General features: G+C 35.6%; 1 protein-coding gene across 2 annotated transcripts in view; it reads left to right on the top strand.

Moving 5' to 3' along the window:
* The window catches only part of CFAP54 (cilia and flagella associated protein 54), a 325301-nt gene that overhangs the window by 211518 nt on the left and 96557 nt on the right, over positions 1–17226 (top strand). For both annotated transcript variants that reach the window (XM_058308572.1, XM_058308573.2), the window contains exons 52-56: positions 13118–13235; positions 15190–15337; positions 16404–16561; positions 16730–16909; positions 17015–17141. In XM_058308572.1, coding sequence (XP_058164555.1) covers positions 13118–13235; positions 15190–15337; positions 16404–16561; positions 16730–16909; positions 17015–17141 — 731 coding nt within the window. The remainder of the gene's footprint in view (positions 1–13117; positions 13236–15189; positions 15338–16403; positions 16562–16729; positions 16910–17014; positions 17142–17226) is intronic.

Consider the following 17226-nt stretch of genomic DNA (forward strand, 5'->3'; position numbering starts at 1 on the left):
AAGGTGGCAGCTGATCCCTGCCAGGTCTCTGCCTTCCCCTCCAGGCTGTATCATCTCCTGGAGATCAGCTGGGGGCAACTAGGCAGAGGGCTACTCTCTTCCTAGGCCCCTTAGGCTCGACTGCTCTGCTTTCTTCCTGATTTCAGCTGCAAGGTATCAGGCAAATGGTTCATCTCTCCTTAGGGCCTCAGCTGCTTGAGCCTCTCCTTTCTGTCACGTGGCAGGATCAAAAATGGCAGACCTCTCTTTTCCAGTGTGTCTCCATTTTTTTATCGGACCCAGCAAGAGGGTGGAGACTCAACCTGAGTCATGCCTCACTGACATAGGCCAATGGAAATTGTTGCTCACATCCTCATGAGTGGACCAGCCACAAACATAATCTTCCTCTTTTTTGGATTCATAAAATAATTTCAAACTGCCGCAGTACTGGAGATACAAAAATGAATAGAACATAGTTATGGTATCCACGTGTTCACAGACATATGATTCCATTAATTAGAGAAAGAAATTATAATACTATTACAGTGGTTTTTCATATGTAATATTATAGAAACGTATTTTCAAGAATATCATTTCTGATATATATTTCTATCACAAGTCCTGTAGATCTTCAGTAATGATCGTTTAAATAAAACATTCTTATCTTACCATTCATTAATTCCTTAAAAAAATAATTTCTGCGCAGCTGCTATATGATAGGCCTTGTTCTAAGCTCTTTGGATATGTCAATATTCCAATACTGATATATATGATATAGATAAAATACATGCTAATACATTAAAAAATCCTGCCCTCACGGAGTTAATATACCAATAGACAATAAACAGACCAATAACAAACTATTACCAGTAAATTATTAAATGTGACCAAAATGATAAATGTTATGGAGCATATCAGGAGTGTGGGGTTGGGGAGAAAGAGGACTTAAAATTTAAAATTACATGGCTCTGATAAAGAGTGTGACTCCATTTTGATGTTTGATGACTGACAATTTTCAAGTGCTACCATTCCCCTTTTTCCTTCTGACATAATCTGGATACACGGATAAGAAAACTTGGTGCTCCCTCCTTTGGTGCCAGTGGAAAGTTCAAACCATGGGCACCGTGGCCATGCGCAGGAACCCTCATCCCAGCCCCCAGCCCCCAACCACCATAAAACTCCAAACCTGACATGTGTTCAAAGGTCAGCACAAAGTCTGTTGTGGCTACAGTAGAGTGAGTGAGGGACAGAGTTGTTTAAGAGAGTTGTTCCAAAGAGGTAATTGATGGAGTAGGCAGATCACATAAGATCTTTGACCAGGTAAAAACTTTGTCTTTTACTTTGAGTGAAAATGTATATATTTTGGAGGTAGAGCTATTAGGATTTACTGATGGATTGGATGCAGAGTTGTGAGAAAAAGAAGAGTCTAAAAGGGTTGTTAACCAAAATAGGAAGATTATTTTGAAGAAAAGATCAGGAGATCAGATGGGAAATGTTGAATTTGAGATGTCCTTTAGATATACAATTGAGGATGTCAATTGTGCTGGAAATCACTGGCATACAGACAAACTTTAAAGCCTTAGTTCTAGATGAGCTCGTTAAGGGAGTAAGGGCAGGTGGCAGAGAGAAAAACTACAAGCTCACTTAGGGAGTGAGGGTAAATGGCAGAAAAAGAGCAAGCTCTGAGCCCTGGGTTTGGAATTCCAACTTTAGGAGCAAAGGAGACTGAGAAAAAGTGGCAAGTAACGTCTTAAGAAGAAAACTGAGAGATTAGGGAGTCCTGGAAGCTAAGTGAAGAAGGTGTATAAAGGAAGAAGGAATGAAAAACTTTGTCAAAGCTGGTAATAGATCAAGTAAGACAAAGACAGAGAATTAGCTATTGGGTTTAGCAACATGGACAGGAGTAGTTGCAGAAGATTATGTTGAGAGGGATTTATGAGAGAATAGGAGGAGAGAGATTGTAGCCAACAAGTAAAAATAATTATTTTGAGTTTTACTGTAAAAGGGAGTAGAGTAATGGGATGACAACAGGTGGTAAAAGTAGGGTGAAGACAAGTTTTCTTGCAATGAAAGAGGTATTATAGTATATTGTATGAGAATGAAAATGACCCAATAGAGAGGGAACATTTGATGTTCTGATTTAATTGTTACACAGTAGAGTAGGATCTTAGTCCAGTTTTGTTTATTTCTCTCATGCAAGATAAAATTCTTCTCTATCTTGGGATTCCAGAATGGCTTTTGAAAAGCCAGCAAGGAAACTGGCAGTCTTCCCAGGGTATAGATTGACAAAGAGTCACCCAAGAGAAATCAGTCTGCTAGGCCAGTGCCGTTAGCAATTGTGATGTCTGAATTGGCACTGTCTGTGAAGTGTGGAAACTCTGAGAAATTGCCCACAAGACTAGCTGTGACACTGTAGAGCTGGAACAGAGGTAAACCAGAATTGCCAGAAATGCCAAATGGCATTGGCCTTAACTGTGATGATATTAGCACCAAAGCTGCAAAATCAATGATGGTAAAACTTCTGGTACCTCACCGTGAATCAAAGCAGTGATCATTGTATTCTTCACTGCCACATATTAGTAGTTTTTTGAAGGAAAAAAAAGCAAGTTTCATTTAAGAATGTCCTTGATGAACTAGTAGAATTTATTAAATTTGTAAATCCCTATCCTTGAATATGTATTTTTAATATTTGGTGGGAACATTCGTTGGCAAATATGCCTAAAGCGCTTCTGCTGCATATCAAAGTCTGATGGTTGCCTTGAAGAAAACTGAACTGAGAGCAGAATGAACCACTTTTTTCAAGGAACATCATTTTTAGTTGAAAAGAACAACTGACAGGCAAACTGTGATTATTCAGACTTGGGTATTTGACAGATATTTTATTGAAAATGAGTAAAAGAGCATGTCACTTAGGAAAAATTTGATATTATTTGTTGCCCCCAATGATGAAAGATGAGATTTCATGGGAAAATTAGGACTTTGGAAAACTTATAATTACCACCACAAACTTGACAGTCTTCCAATATTTGACTTGTCTTTTGAAATTGGTAGTAATATTAACAAATGTGATATTTTTGATATTGCATAATAAAATGTGTCAACATTTGGAGGGTTTACATAACTCAGGGAACCAATATTTTCCAAATGACCAATGCATGATGTTACAGAATCCTGTTTAACTGATTTATTTGAGGAGCAAAATAGACTAATAGGTTTTAATGCAACAGAGTAGGAAAAGTTCATCAGTTGTATTAAATTGCATGTTGGGACCAAATTTGAGAAACTACCACTTACCACATTTTGGTGTAGCATTAAAGAAGAGTGGTCACAATTATTTGAAGAGAATATTTAAAATAACCCTCCTTGTTCCAATGACTATCTGTTTAGGGTCTAATTTTTTCATATACTTCAACAAAAAAAATATGTCACAACTGATTGAGGAAATAGATATGAATTCCTTTTCTTATGTAGTATGCCTTCAAGCTTACAAAATACTGACACTCTCCATACTAACTTTTGTTTTGTTTTGGAAAATATAGTTATTTTTCATAAAATGTATTTTGTTAACATGAAATAGGATTATTTTCATTTTTAAATGAATTAATGAAAATTAATGAGGTAAAAATATTCCCAGCTTAATTCCTAATATGGTGAGAATTGATGGAGCTCTATGGTGGTTTTCAATAATTTTTAGGGGTCCTGAGATCATAAAGCTTGAGATCGCTGGTTTAGAGTATTAGCACGTATATAGTTATCTTTAAGGGTGCTATGGTAGTTCACTGATGTTAAAATAAGCATATCATAATAATATGCAATTTTCCCCATTGAAGTTTGAAGAAAAAAGGAACTTTTACTATATTATTTCTTATAGAACTCTTTTATCAAACTGTGTCCCAGAGATCAGTGATAGCCCAGGAGAATATTTCTTATCATTTACCTTCATTCTTTCCTCAGTTCTATATTTGTCTTAAACCTTTTTGGTATGGAGGATAAGGATGACTTTTTTTTTTAGGAAGAAAAGACAGAAATGAGATACTGAAAATTACAAAATGGCCACAAAAGAACTGTTATAATAGAACTTTAATTTGAAGACCAGCCAGACATATGTAAATAATATGAAAATATATCAGAATTACTCCTATTTTAAATATATGAGCCTGACTTTTGGGATAAAAACTACAAAAACTTTGATGCTATTGCTATTTTGGAGCAGAGTTGTCATTGGGGGAAGCCTACTGTCAAGATGAATGAGTTTTTCTTATGTGAACTTTACCCCCCATGGGGTTCTGTTTGGGTACTGCTGAGAGTGTTGGACAGTCCTTTTCCAAATGATGGTTAGCTTGACATTTCATGATACTTCTAATAAAATTATGTGTCAAGAAATTGAAAGGCACCTTCCCTAGGGTGACAGGTAGAGTGAGCTGCATGGATTTTAAGAGAAAAACTGACCATTTTTTGTCATGAATGTTAATAAGAAATAAATGGGATCAGAGTTATTCAAATTATATTTCTACCTCTTGTAAGGCTGCCTCTCTCTTGCAGAATCCTCTTTTTCTTTTTAAATAAGTGTTTCTTCCTATTCTTCTTTATATTTAATTTGTTGTCTAAATGAAAAACATTTGAGCCTTTTACTTTAATGTCAGGATGAAACTTCCTTCCTGTGGGATTTTAGGCTGTTTATAGTGGTAATCCTTCTACACACTTCTTATTCTACCTCTCTCTCTTTGTCTCTTTCTTTTTTTTTTTTTTAATTATTTTTTAAAATTATTTATTTATTTATTTTTTAATTACATTATGAAAAATATGAGGTCCCATTCAACCCCACCGCCCCCTCTTTGTCTCTTTCTTTCTCTCTCTCTCTCTCCAGTGTAGTAGAGAAATTTTCCATTGTGCTACTAAGCAGTACCAGGTAGATTAAGACATACCTGTATTTCTTATGTTCTCCTCATTAAGTTTTCAGATTAGAAAGATTCCAAGCCTCATTTCTCTTGGAATCAGAATTTGGGTTTCAGAATTAACAGAATGGGATGGCTACCATTGTCTTTTTCTAGGGTCCTCTAGTAGCCATACAGTGACAGCCTCTGAAGCTACTCAGTGAACAAGGTATTTTTGAAACTTGTGTGTAACCTTGGGGGGAGGGCAGGGGAGAAAGGGTTCTGGAGGAAGAAGCTGCATGGAGAGGAAATGTACCTGTATGCATGCTTTATCAGCATTGTAGGGATTTTTAGTTGTTGTTTTCTTGCTTATGTGTTTAGTTGTAATTAAAATAAAAACTACTAATGTTAATCTCCAACCATACCTTAAGGAAATATTCTACAAATATCTAAACCAATAAAACCTTGGAATTTCTGAAAGGTTGGGATACTGGTTAACAAGTTAGAAAACAATCAATTTAGTTCCCTTTGCTCCACCAACTCAATATACTAATAATGATAATAGCTGGCATATATTGAGTGTCATTTGTTTGTTAGGCACACACACACTCATTAGAAAGTCAACATTGTGAGGGCAGGGATTTTCCTCTGTCTTGTTCACTGCTATATTCATAGTCCTTATATTTTTTTCTGGCCCATAGTAGGTCTCAATTCATATTTTTTAACAAGTGAAAGAATAAATATATCATTTCATTCTTACAACAATCCCATTTCATGAGGCTTGTATTATTATTATCATCATCCTTGATTTATAAATGAGGTAATTTGATCAGTGGGTTTCCTAAGATCATATAGCTAATATATAGCAGAGGTAGGATTTGAACTTTCTACCTCTAATGTACAAATTCTTAAAAAAAACAGGCTATCCCAGATGAAATAAAAAGTTAGAAAAAAGAAAATACAATTAAAAAGAATCAAATTTCTAGAAGGGAATAGAGTTCTAAAATTAGAACATAACAAAGAAAATTCACAACTGATTTGATTGGTGAAAGGTTTGAATTTTTGTAGGTCTAAGCAAAACAAACAGACAACAAAAATTTGAAAAAACAAAAAAACAAAATCCCACCCACTTAAAACTCTAATATGGAAGAAAAAAGACTGTACTTATAGTTGATATAATAATAAGTTCATATTTTATATAAAATTGCTGAAAATTTTGATATAAAAGACACTATTGATAGTCAAATACCATAAACACTTCACCCCAAGGAGGAATAAATAAATAAGCAAATGAAAAATAAATAAACATATGAAAAAATATTCATACCCTCACAAAGAATATAAATTAAAACAATGGGTAAGGTACAGATCACCGCTTGAAAATGGTATTAAGTTAATGTTTCTTGATATTTTTCTCTCCCAACATGCCATTGAAAGACATGAAGATCCACGAATATCTAAAAAAACACAAAAGCTTTAATAATAATAAAAACTAATGATAATCTTTTGCAAGAGATGGGAAACTTTTGGGCATATAGATGAAGGTGGCCACAAGGGATATTCTATCTTACCAACCACCAGAGAGGAGCAATAATACTGCCCAGAAAGTAAGAAGGTGGAAGAAGTTATAAGGCCTGGACCACTGCCACTGATAACCTAGAAGGTGTTCACCATCCAAAAACCTGGATCGCTGCCCCAACGCTGTGTGGGGACTTGAAGAGGCACTTCAGTCAACCAAAGAAATAAATGTCACAATTACAAACTCAGGAATTTCTCTATGATAAACCACATATCGGATTACACAACAGGTTTCAATACATTTTAAAAGCTTGAAATTATACAAAGCACTTTCTCTGATCATAATGGAATAAAATCAATAACATGCAGAGAACTGGAAAATTCACAAATTTGTGGAGGTTAAACAATATACACTTAAACAATCAGTGGGTCAAAGAAGAAACTGCAATAGAAATCAGTAAATATCTCTAAACAAATAAAAATGAGACACAACATATCAAAACCTAGGGGATGCATTGAAAGCAGTGCTGAAAGGAAGTTTATAGCCCTAAACACCCACATCAAAAAATTAAATACTTTTGCGCTTCAAAGGAATTTGTCAAGAAAGTGAAAAGGCAGACTATTCAATAGGAGAAAATACTTGGAATCCACAAATCTGATAAGGGTTTTTTTTTCAATCATTTTATTTATTTTACAATTTTACAATATAGATCTTTTTAAAAATTTTTAAACAATTTTTATTTTTCTTCATTTTCTTTTAAATGTTACATTCAAAAAATATGAGGTCCCCAAATACTCCACCCACCCCAACCCTCCCACATCAACAACCTCTTCCATTATCACGGCACATCCATTGTACCTGGCGAATACATTCTGGAGCACCGAAGCACCACATGGACAGTGGTCCACATTGTGGTCCACACTCTCCCCCAGTCCACCCAGTGGGCCATGGCAGGACACACAATGTCCAGCATCCATCCCTGCAGCACCACCCAGGGCAACTTCAAATCCTGAAAATGCCCCCACACCATATCTCTTCTTCCGTCTCCCTACCATCAGCAGCCACTGTGGCCACCCTCTCCACATCACTATTAGTGAACTTACTGGTGTTCTCCTGGGGAACTATCATGATTAGTAAGGGAAGAAATTGTAATCATGATAAGGGTTTAATTTCAAGAATATATAAAGAAATTTACAATTTAACAATAAAAAGACAAACAACCTAATTAAAAAATGGACCAAAGATTTGAATAGACACTTTTCCAAAGAGGAAATACCAATGACTAAAAAGCACATGAAAAATTACTCAACGTCAGTAGCTATTAGGAAATGCAAATCAAACGAACAATGACATACGATTTCACACCTTCTAGAATGGCCACTATTAAAAAAACAAACAAACAAAAAAGGAAAACTACAAGTGTTGGAGAGGATGAGAAGTAGGAACACATATTCATTGTGGATGGGAATGTAGAATGGTGCAGTGACTGTGAAAGACAGTTCAGCAGTTCCTCAGGATGCTAAGTATAGAAATGCCTTATGATCTTGGTAATCTCATTACTAAGTATATACTAATTCTTTTTGGATATGGATAGAGGTTATGGGAGCACATTACTGTAAGTGTAATTAACAGCACTGAATTATGGGTGTGATTGTGGTTGAAATGGGGAGTTTATGGTCATGTATGTCACTAGAAGAAAAGCTAAAGGATAAAACACGGGACTGTATAACATGGTAGAGTCTATTGTGGAGGATGACTGTGATTAGTAGTACAAAGGTAAGAATGTTCTTTCATGAACTAAAACAAATGTAAGTCACTATTACACAGGGTTAATAATTGGGTGGAATATGGGGAAAAAACAACTAATGCGAACTAGAGACTATAGTTAACAGTAAGATTGTAATATTCTTTCATCAGTTGTAACAAAGGTCCCATACCAATGTTAAGTAACAATAGTGAAGTGTAAGGTGTATGAAATTTTTCTTTTTGAAGCAATGAGAATGTTCTCAAATTGACATGTTGATGAATGTATAACTCAGATTATACTGAAAGCCATTGATTGTACACTTTGAATGGACTGTATGGTGTGTGAATAAAACTTTTTATAAAAAAAAAATCAGGAATGAGGAAGTTATTCCATACAAAAAATGATGGTGAGCATTGAAGCCAGCTTTTGCTCAATCTAAATAATGATAAGCTTTCACAACGAAATGCAACATCAAAACCAACTCATGAAAAAGCGTAAATATAATAATTTAATAATGACGTAGGAATAATATATCAGATTATATTAACCAAGTATATGTAGGAGAGAGATGGCAATTAAAGACTACTAAATTCTTCATCTTACATTTGGAGAGTCAAAATATATTATTTCATTTTGTACTTTGGTAATTTAGAGAGGTTAAGTTTTATAAATGGATTAATAGAGAAGAGTCTTTTTTAAAAGATTAAAAATAACTGCTGTTGGAATTTAAACCACAAAATATAGTTTTCGAATCACCATGGAAAATAGTCTTTATATCAAAAGACACTAAATGAAGCAAATAGGGAAGAATAAATACAGAAAGCATAAAATAATAGAAGAAAACAAGACATATTAATCATGGCAATACATGTAAAATTTTTGAAATTCCTTGTATTTGTTAGGATATTTTGGTTCCAATCCCTACTTGAACTACTCAGGCAAAAGGAGAAATTTTCTGATTCATAGGACTTAAGCAGGGGAAGGCAGAGCTAAAGGGGAGGGAGGCAGGCTGAGTGTTTACTGAGACCAGAGGCTAGAATACTCCCAAGATTCCCTTATTTCATCTGTGGTAGCAGGATATGGTCCCCCAAAGAGGCCATGTCTTAATCCTCAGAACCTGTTAGGTTATATGGCAAAAAGGAAAGAAGGAATTGTTCTGCTGCGTGATATTGCAATGACGGATACAGGCCATTATACATTTTGTCAAAACCTACAAAATTGTGTGGTGCGAAGTGTAAACCATATTATCAACTGTAGACCATGGGTAGTAGCAATGCTTCAAAATGTGTTCATCATCTGTAACAAATGTACCACACTAATGAAAGATGTTGTTAGTGGGGGAAATTGTAAGAGGAAGGAGGGTGTGGGGTAAATGGAAATCCCCTACATTTTCAATGTAATATTTATATAATCTAAAGTTTCTTTAAAAATAAAGGAAAAAAGGAGACAATTGAAAGAAGAAGGAAGGAAGGGAGGGAGGGAGGGAAGGAAGGAAGGAAGGAAGAAAGGAAGGAAGGAAGGAAGGAAGGAGATAGCTGGAATTAAAGTTGTAGCTGCTCACTTTAAGATTGTCCTGAATTATCCAGGTGGACCCACTGTCATCACAAGGGTCCTTAAAAGTGGAAAAGGGAGGTAGGACAGAGCTGAGAGGGAAATGTGCTCATGGAAGAAAGGGACAGAGGGATGTGGCATTGTGGAAGGGGCCATGAGCCAAGGAAGCTTTTAGAAGCTGGGAAAGGTAAGGAAACAGAATCCCCCCCCCCCCCCTAGGGCCACAGAAGGAACACAGCCCAATTGACACCTTGATTTCAGTCCAGTGAAATCCACTGTGGACTTTTATTTCCAGAACTGTAAGAAAAAAAATTTATATAGTTTAAGCCCCTAGGTTTGTGGTATTTTGTTGTAGAAGCAATAGAAAACCAAGACATCATCCCATTTCTTTTGGCCTGTGTGTTGGCTTTATTTGATTGGATTGGCTGCTTCTACAGGGCTGGGCATGTCTGCCACTAGCATTCAGGATCCTATGCCACTACTGCACCACAGAGATCAGGACTGACTCTTGTCCCAAGTTCACTTACCAGGGAAGTGCTCTGATTGGCCCAGCTTGGCTCACGTGCCCATTTCTAGACCCAAGCACCATGGCTAGGGAGGAAGGTCATGACAGAACATGGACACTGTCACAAAGAACGATGGGGTGGAAGCAGAGGAAGCAGAATGTCCCAGAAGGATGAGAATGTTTGATCCTTCTCTTAGGAGAACAGAAGAGGAAGGCTGCACAAAGTAATAGATGCTTACCATTATTCCTCTTTTAAAAAGACACCCAGATTTGTATAAAAAATAAAATAAAATTTTATCATAGGCTACTTGCAAAAATTATCTAGATCAAAGTTGGTCCAGACATTTTTAAAAGTAAAAGGATGATCAAATATACCAATAAAAGATAAACGCATAAAGCAGAGATGCAGTATTAATATAAGACTAAGTAAAATGTAAGGCAACAGACATTTGACTGGACAAAGAGGACCTTTTAGAAAAGTTGCAGTTGACAATGACTGTATAATAATAAAAAACACCATACTAATGTAAACAAAACCAAAGTTGATAGAAACGTGAAAAGACAGAGGCCTGTCATGGCATCATTACTGAGAGTTCAGGCTGAGGGGCCATTGCTAAGATTCTGACCTTGGCCTCTTTCAAGCTGTGTGACCCAAGTTATTTAGCATTTCTCTGTCTCCATTTTAAAGTAAGGATAATATCCCCTTGTATGTTTATTGTGGGGATTAAGTGAATTAATGCACACAAAGCACTCAGCATAGCACCTGACAGGTGATAAAGTACCATCACCATCATTTAAAAAAACAAAAAGGATTGCAGAGAGAAAAAAGAAAATTGCCGTGTCCAATGTTAGCACACTGTTTTGAGTTTTTAATGGAACACATGGACAAAAATAAGAGCCTTTTAAAATGTATAATAATTTAAAAGTTGAACACATACATCTAGCCTGGAGGCCATAAACATAGACTATGCCTTCTTTCAAGCATCCATTGTATGCTGATGAAACTGATCATATGCTAGGCTGCAAACCTCTGAAGGAGGCAAATTGTCCAGTGACATGGGAAGTCTTGGGACCATTTATGGAGGGAAGTGACATGATCTCTAGAAGAGGCCACTCTGGCTGCTGTGTAGAGAACAGGCCTGCAGGGGGCAGGGGTGATATGATAACAGGGGATTCTGTTTAGGAAGCTACAGCTGTGGTCCAGCCCAGAGATGACGCAGGCTTTGACTAAGGTGGTAGCAGTGGAGGAGGTAAGGAATGGTGGGGTACTATCCATATTTTTGAAGGTGAAGCTGATAGAACTTGTTAGTAGATTGAACATGGTGTGTGCACCAAAGAGAAAAAGCAATGGTGATTCCTGGGTTCAGGGTCCGAGGTGGAGAATATGGATGAGAAACAGATTTGGGTGGAGGAGGGGGAGGCAAGTGTTTTAGTTTTCTAGGCTGCTCAAATCAAATTACCATGAAATGGTTTGGCTCAAACGATGGGAATTTATTCACTTATGGTTAGAGTCTGGGAAAATATCCAAATCGAGGCATCAGCAGAGCCATGATTTCTTCTGAAGACTGGCTGCCAGTGATCCTTGGCTTCTCTGCTACCTGGCAAGGCATATGGTGGCATCTGCTGCTCTCTCCTTTCTCTTCTAGGAGTCATTGATTTCAGCTTCTTGCTTCCGTGGCTTTCTCTCTCTCTCTCTCTGTAGTCATTCCATTTATAAATACTCTAGTTAAGAGGATTAAGACCCATCCTGAATGAGGTGGGTCACATCTTAACTGAAGTAGCCTCATCAAAAGGTCCTATTTTCAATGGGTTTACATTCACAGGAATGGATTAGCTTTAAGAACATGTTTTTCTAGGGTACATACAGCTTCAAACCACTAAACAAATGGTTCTATTTTTAACCTGTTAAAGAGACTATTAACGATACAAGTGGAGATACCAAGAGGGCAATTACATGGATGAGAGTACCTTGTCCATTTGGCTTTCACCTAAACTTTCCTTTTATAAATAACACTGCAATGAACAACATCAAAATAAGGGGATTCTTTATATTAGAAATATTTTCAAAAAGTAAAATATCAATTATAAATTTATTATTTTACAGGGAAGGAGGATATAATGGTTTTAAGCGCAGACAATTTTATGTATGGAACAAAAGGAATTAAAGAGAATTTCTATCTCCTGTCCTTTTGTGCCTCCACAGTTTAGTACATTTTCCATCAAGCCCTGGTAAACACTGATTAAGTAATTTAGATTAAGAATTTCCGAGTGGATAGCATGTGTAACACAATTCTAGAACCATCAAAAGCTGGAAAACCACCTTCCAAGGTATATACAGCACATATGTGTTTATTTTATAAGTGAGAGTGTCAATAAATTTTGTTTCACATACTGCAAAAATTCATTTATTCTTTTCCTATTTCAGAATTTAAAGAACAACCATCCATACCACACAGGATTCCCATACATCACCCACAGCCAACATCTCACATTGTTGCGACACATTTGTTACAAATGATGGAAGAACATCATCATACTATTACTGCTAACTATACCATAGCTTATGTTTGGTGTATTTTCTCACAAATTATCTATTATTAACACCATATTGTATATTTGTTATAGTTCCATTTGTTCTTTTATTCATTCATTTTCATTTAAAACAAATTGTTGAGTTTCTCTTATGTCCCAGCCACTGTATTTGGTGCTTAGGTTCAATAGAGAGTAAAAACAAATTAATTTTAGAGCAATTAACAGGCATTTAAATAATGTGATAAATACTATGATATAGTTAAGACCAGAATGCTATTAGGGTACGTAAAAGGGGCACCTAACAGTTTTGGGGGTGGGTGGGGATATGGTAAGGTTGAGGAAGAGACTTAGGGAAGAGTATACAAATACTACATTTATACTAATCATTTAAAATATCATCTCTATTTTAGTGCTGCAATCATGTTTTCCACACTTAAACTTCTCCAAGATTCAAAACTTTTTAAAAAGAAGGTAGTACAAGATAATACAGAGAACTCTGCTTCTCCAGGAGTTTCTCCAGGAAATTCTGTATGTATGGATTTAATGTTTATCATTCTAATACTTATGTAATAACTGTTGGCATACTAGGAGATTTGAAATTTCATAATTTCAATTATGAGCTGATGGATTTGGATGTACTAATCACTAAAGCCCCATCCAGGGGTATCTCAGTCTGACCTCGTTGGCAAATAAGATTATTTTACAAAATTTGTTCTTCATCTCACTTTTGAATTTATTATGTCAGCATCTGTAGTATGACACCTGTGCTATTAACTACTTTGGATTCCTGGTGGTAGATTCTTTCATATTTAAGCTTTAAAATCTATTGTGACAACTGGTGTCACAAATCTGTTGGAATTTTGTTGGACTTTGATAAGCCCAAGTAAATTAACACTATAGGGTGGTTTAGGACTAAAATATGAAGATTCATGGCACAGAATCCTTGCTCATTATTTAGAGCTTTATTAATAAAATCACTACTATTTAGCATCATTACAAATTAGCAAAACTAATTGTCCTAAATAGAAACTGATTTCTTTTATATTAAAAGCAATAAAAATTCTAAAAAGCAATCTAATTCTAAAAATTAACGTAGAGCAATGGTTCTCAACCGGGGGCAATTTTGCCTCCCATGAGACATCTGGCAAACCCTGGAGACATTTTAGTTGTCACAACCAGAGGAGATGCAACTAGTTCCCAATAGGTAGATGCCAGGGGTGCCACTAAACATCCTACAATGCACAGGAAATCCCTCACGACAAAGAAACATTCAGTCCAAAATGTCAGTAGTGCCGAGGTTGAGAAACCATGACTTAGCATGGACTTTGGCTCTTCGATAATAACAGGAAATGTAGTGGTTAAGACATTAAGGTATATTGATGGCTCTTTTTTCTATAGTGCTAATCTAAAATACTTGACTCCTCCAGAACTCGGTCTCACCATCTAACCATCATCCTGCCTCTGGGCCTCTGTTCACTGTGCAATCTATCCTCTCCCTGTGCGGTCAACCTGTTTATGTCCCTTCTAGCCTGCCTGTGTCCCTTCTAGCCACCTTCAAGGCCCAGGGTAACAGCCTCTCCTTTATAGCAGGTGTTGCTCATTGACTGGGAATTGATGAGCTGTCAGGGATGCTGTAGCAGGAAATTCCTAGAACAAATGGAGGTTGTTGTAGATGATTTTAAAGTTGTTTGCAATCTAAGTTTCTAAGGTTGATCTCCCTTATAAAAGTCCTACCTTGCCCCTCCCTCTCGGTAGCTCTGGTCATTCACCACTCTTTCATAAAGTTATAATAATGAGAATATAAATCAATTATAATACACTTTAACTGATTTATAATTATAAATTATAATTATATAATGTGAGCAGCATGCAGCAATGTAGCACAGTGGATTAAAACTGTGGGCTCTAAAATCAGAAAGATACAGATCGAAACCCACTTCTGCCAAACTTTGATGGAGTTTAAGTAAGATAGGTAACCTTTCTAGGATTCAGTTCTCCAATCTGTAGAATGGAAATAATAATAGCCCTCCTTTGACTTACTAGGAGGATTAATGAGTTAATGTATAAAGCATTTAGCATAGTGCCTGATACATAATAAGCACTCAATATATATTAGCCAATATTATTCTTTTCAGCCCTTAAAATGATGCTTACAAAAACTTTGATAAAGGTAAATGCTGATAATATAATTCACAGTGAAAAATACAGACTAAAAAGCTATGTTTCAACAATGGGTACACAGAGAAAAAGAAAACCTACAAAGCAGTATACCAAAATGTTAATGAAGGATTGTGGGAGATATTATTTATTTACTTATTATAGTTTTTATATCTTATAGAATATACAAGAATAAGTTCTAAAATCAAAAATCTAATACTGTTAAATGATATCAACAACTTCTCTTAACTTATATTACGTTTAGCATTAGACTAGAACTTTGACATAACATGGGATGATAACCATCATTTTAATATTATTGTAGGTCATTGAAAATAAGGATGATTATGAGTTTTTAGATCCTATTTCCCTAAATTCCCGAGAATACTTCAACATTCATCTGTGGTTGAGGTGCCGCTTAGCATTGGTGACTGCATTTGTCACACAAATCCGTGGCATTGGAATCGTGAAAGGTATAAATATTCTATTTCCTTAATCAGTGCTTTCATAAAAATTAATTTTATTTAGGTGAAGGGAGTTTTATTGGGATATATTTTATTATAACACTAACATTTTATAACTTCTTAACTTGATCTGATTTCCAGAATAATAAATTCAGGTTATTAAATAAGAATAGTCATTTTCAACAGTCCATTGTATCACAGAAAATGGCATATGAGTTACTTTATATGCAAAGCGGGCAAAAAGATTTCAAAATACTAACTCCCTGGTCATCTTGTCATGTAGGAGGCAGCAAACTATAGGGGTTAAGAGCACAGACTCTGGAGCCACCCGACTTGGGCTCAAATGCCAGCCTGCACCACTTACTTGGTGTGGAACCTTGATCAAATGCCTTATTCCCTCTGTGCCTCAGTTTCCTCCTTTATAAAACAGAGGTGATAATTATACCTACCTCATAATGTTGTTATCAGAATTAAATGTATTAAAATTTATAAAATTCTTAAAGCACAATCTGGCACATATGAGTGTTGGCTCTTGTAGTGATTTGTAATTCCCTATTTATATACTCTTCTATCCATCCATCTCTATCCATCTCCCAAATTAAATTATTTCATGTAATACCGTTATGTTTTACAGTGCTGGAGTACCCTTAAGTACCTCCCCTGAAAGGAAGACACATTGCTTTTCGGTGTTTCATGTAGAGTCTGTTTTCAGTCTTTATACCTTTATAATTCTCTCTATATAATTTCTTAGTTTCTCCATGTGTTATTTTTTTCCTTTTTGGGGGGCAATTTTTCCCCAAGTTGATTTGATGGATACATATTAATAAATCATACAATTCATCAAAAGAGTACAATCAGTGGTGTTTGGCTTAATCACATAGTTGTGCATGCATTACTTCAATCATTAGCAGTGCATTTCATTATTTCAATACTACTACTAATAAATGAAAAACAGACAAACAAGAAACTTCTTCATCCCCCAATCTTTGTTTCCCCTGCTGTACATAGCTGCTATTTCTGGTTATTCTTGCACAATTATTTATTTATTTTAAATACCCACATTTTTAAATTTTAGAAAATGATATGACGGATTGTGTGAGCCTCATCAATGAGGCATGTGTGGAGGCAAAAAATGCAGGTGACACAGAGTTACAAGCTGAATTCTTGATGCAAGCTGTGATTGTTGGCCTGCAAGAAAAACATTTAAAGGCAGACATCATAACAAACCTTCAGGTATGAAGGAAACCTTGCTTACATTAATATTTAGGGAAGGATCTTAGAACAAAAGGAGAGACTTTTAAATTTCATTAGGCACTGAATATGTTATCATCAGCAAGGTCAGCTCTTGTTTCAGAGAATTGGGAATGAACTATCAAAAGGAATACTTTTCTTTGTTAATAGGAGATAATGCATTTGCTCAAAGGAAACCAGTTTATTTCTTTTCGATCTTCTTTAACCCTGGTGAGAAGCATGCTCTTGCTGGATGACTTAACAAAAGCTGAAAAATTCAAAGAATCTCCCTCTTCAAAAACAGATAAATTAAATTTGTTGACTCAGTCTCACAACATTCTTATTGAACAGGTAAGAATGATTTTGCATCTACAAGGTTTGGTAACTTACTTTTTTGTCTTTTTTCTTATTCCAAGCCACAGTAACTAATTGTTCTTTACAATGTTGCTTTTATAGATGCTAACTTTTGGAGAAACAATCGAATTTCCTTTATCAAACACTAAATATGCAAATCCAGTACAACCTTTGAAAAATATCTATCTTCCTCATGTCATATTGCTGGCCAAAATAAAAATGAGAATTGGTAAGAATGTTTAAACATGTTAGTTAAAAATTTTTCAGGCTGCATTTAAACAGGACAATATTTCTGAATAAATTGCATTTTATTT

Source organism: Dasypus novemcinctus, chromosome 12 (assembly GCF_030445035.2).
Source record: "Dasypus novemcinctus isolate mDasNov1 chromosome 12, mDasNov1.1.hap2, whole genome shotgun sequence".
NCBI lineage: Eukaryota > Metazoa > Chordata > Mammalia > Cingulata > Dasypodidae > Dasypus > Dasypus novemcinctus.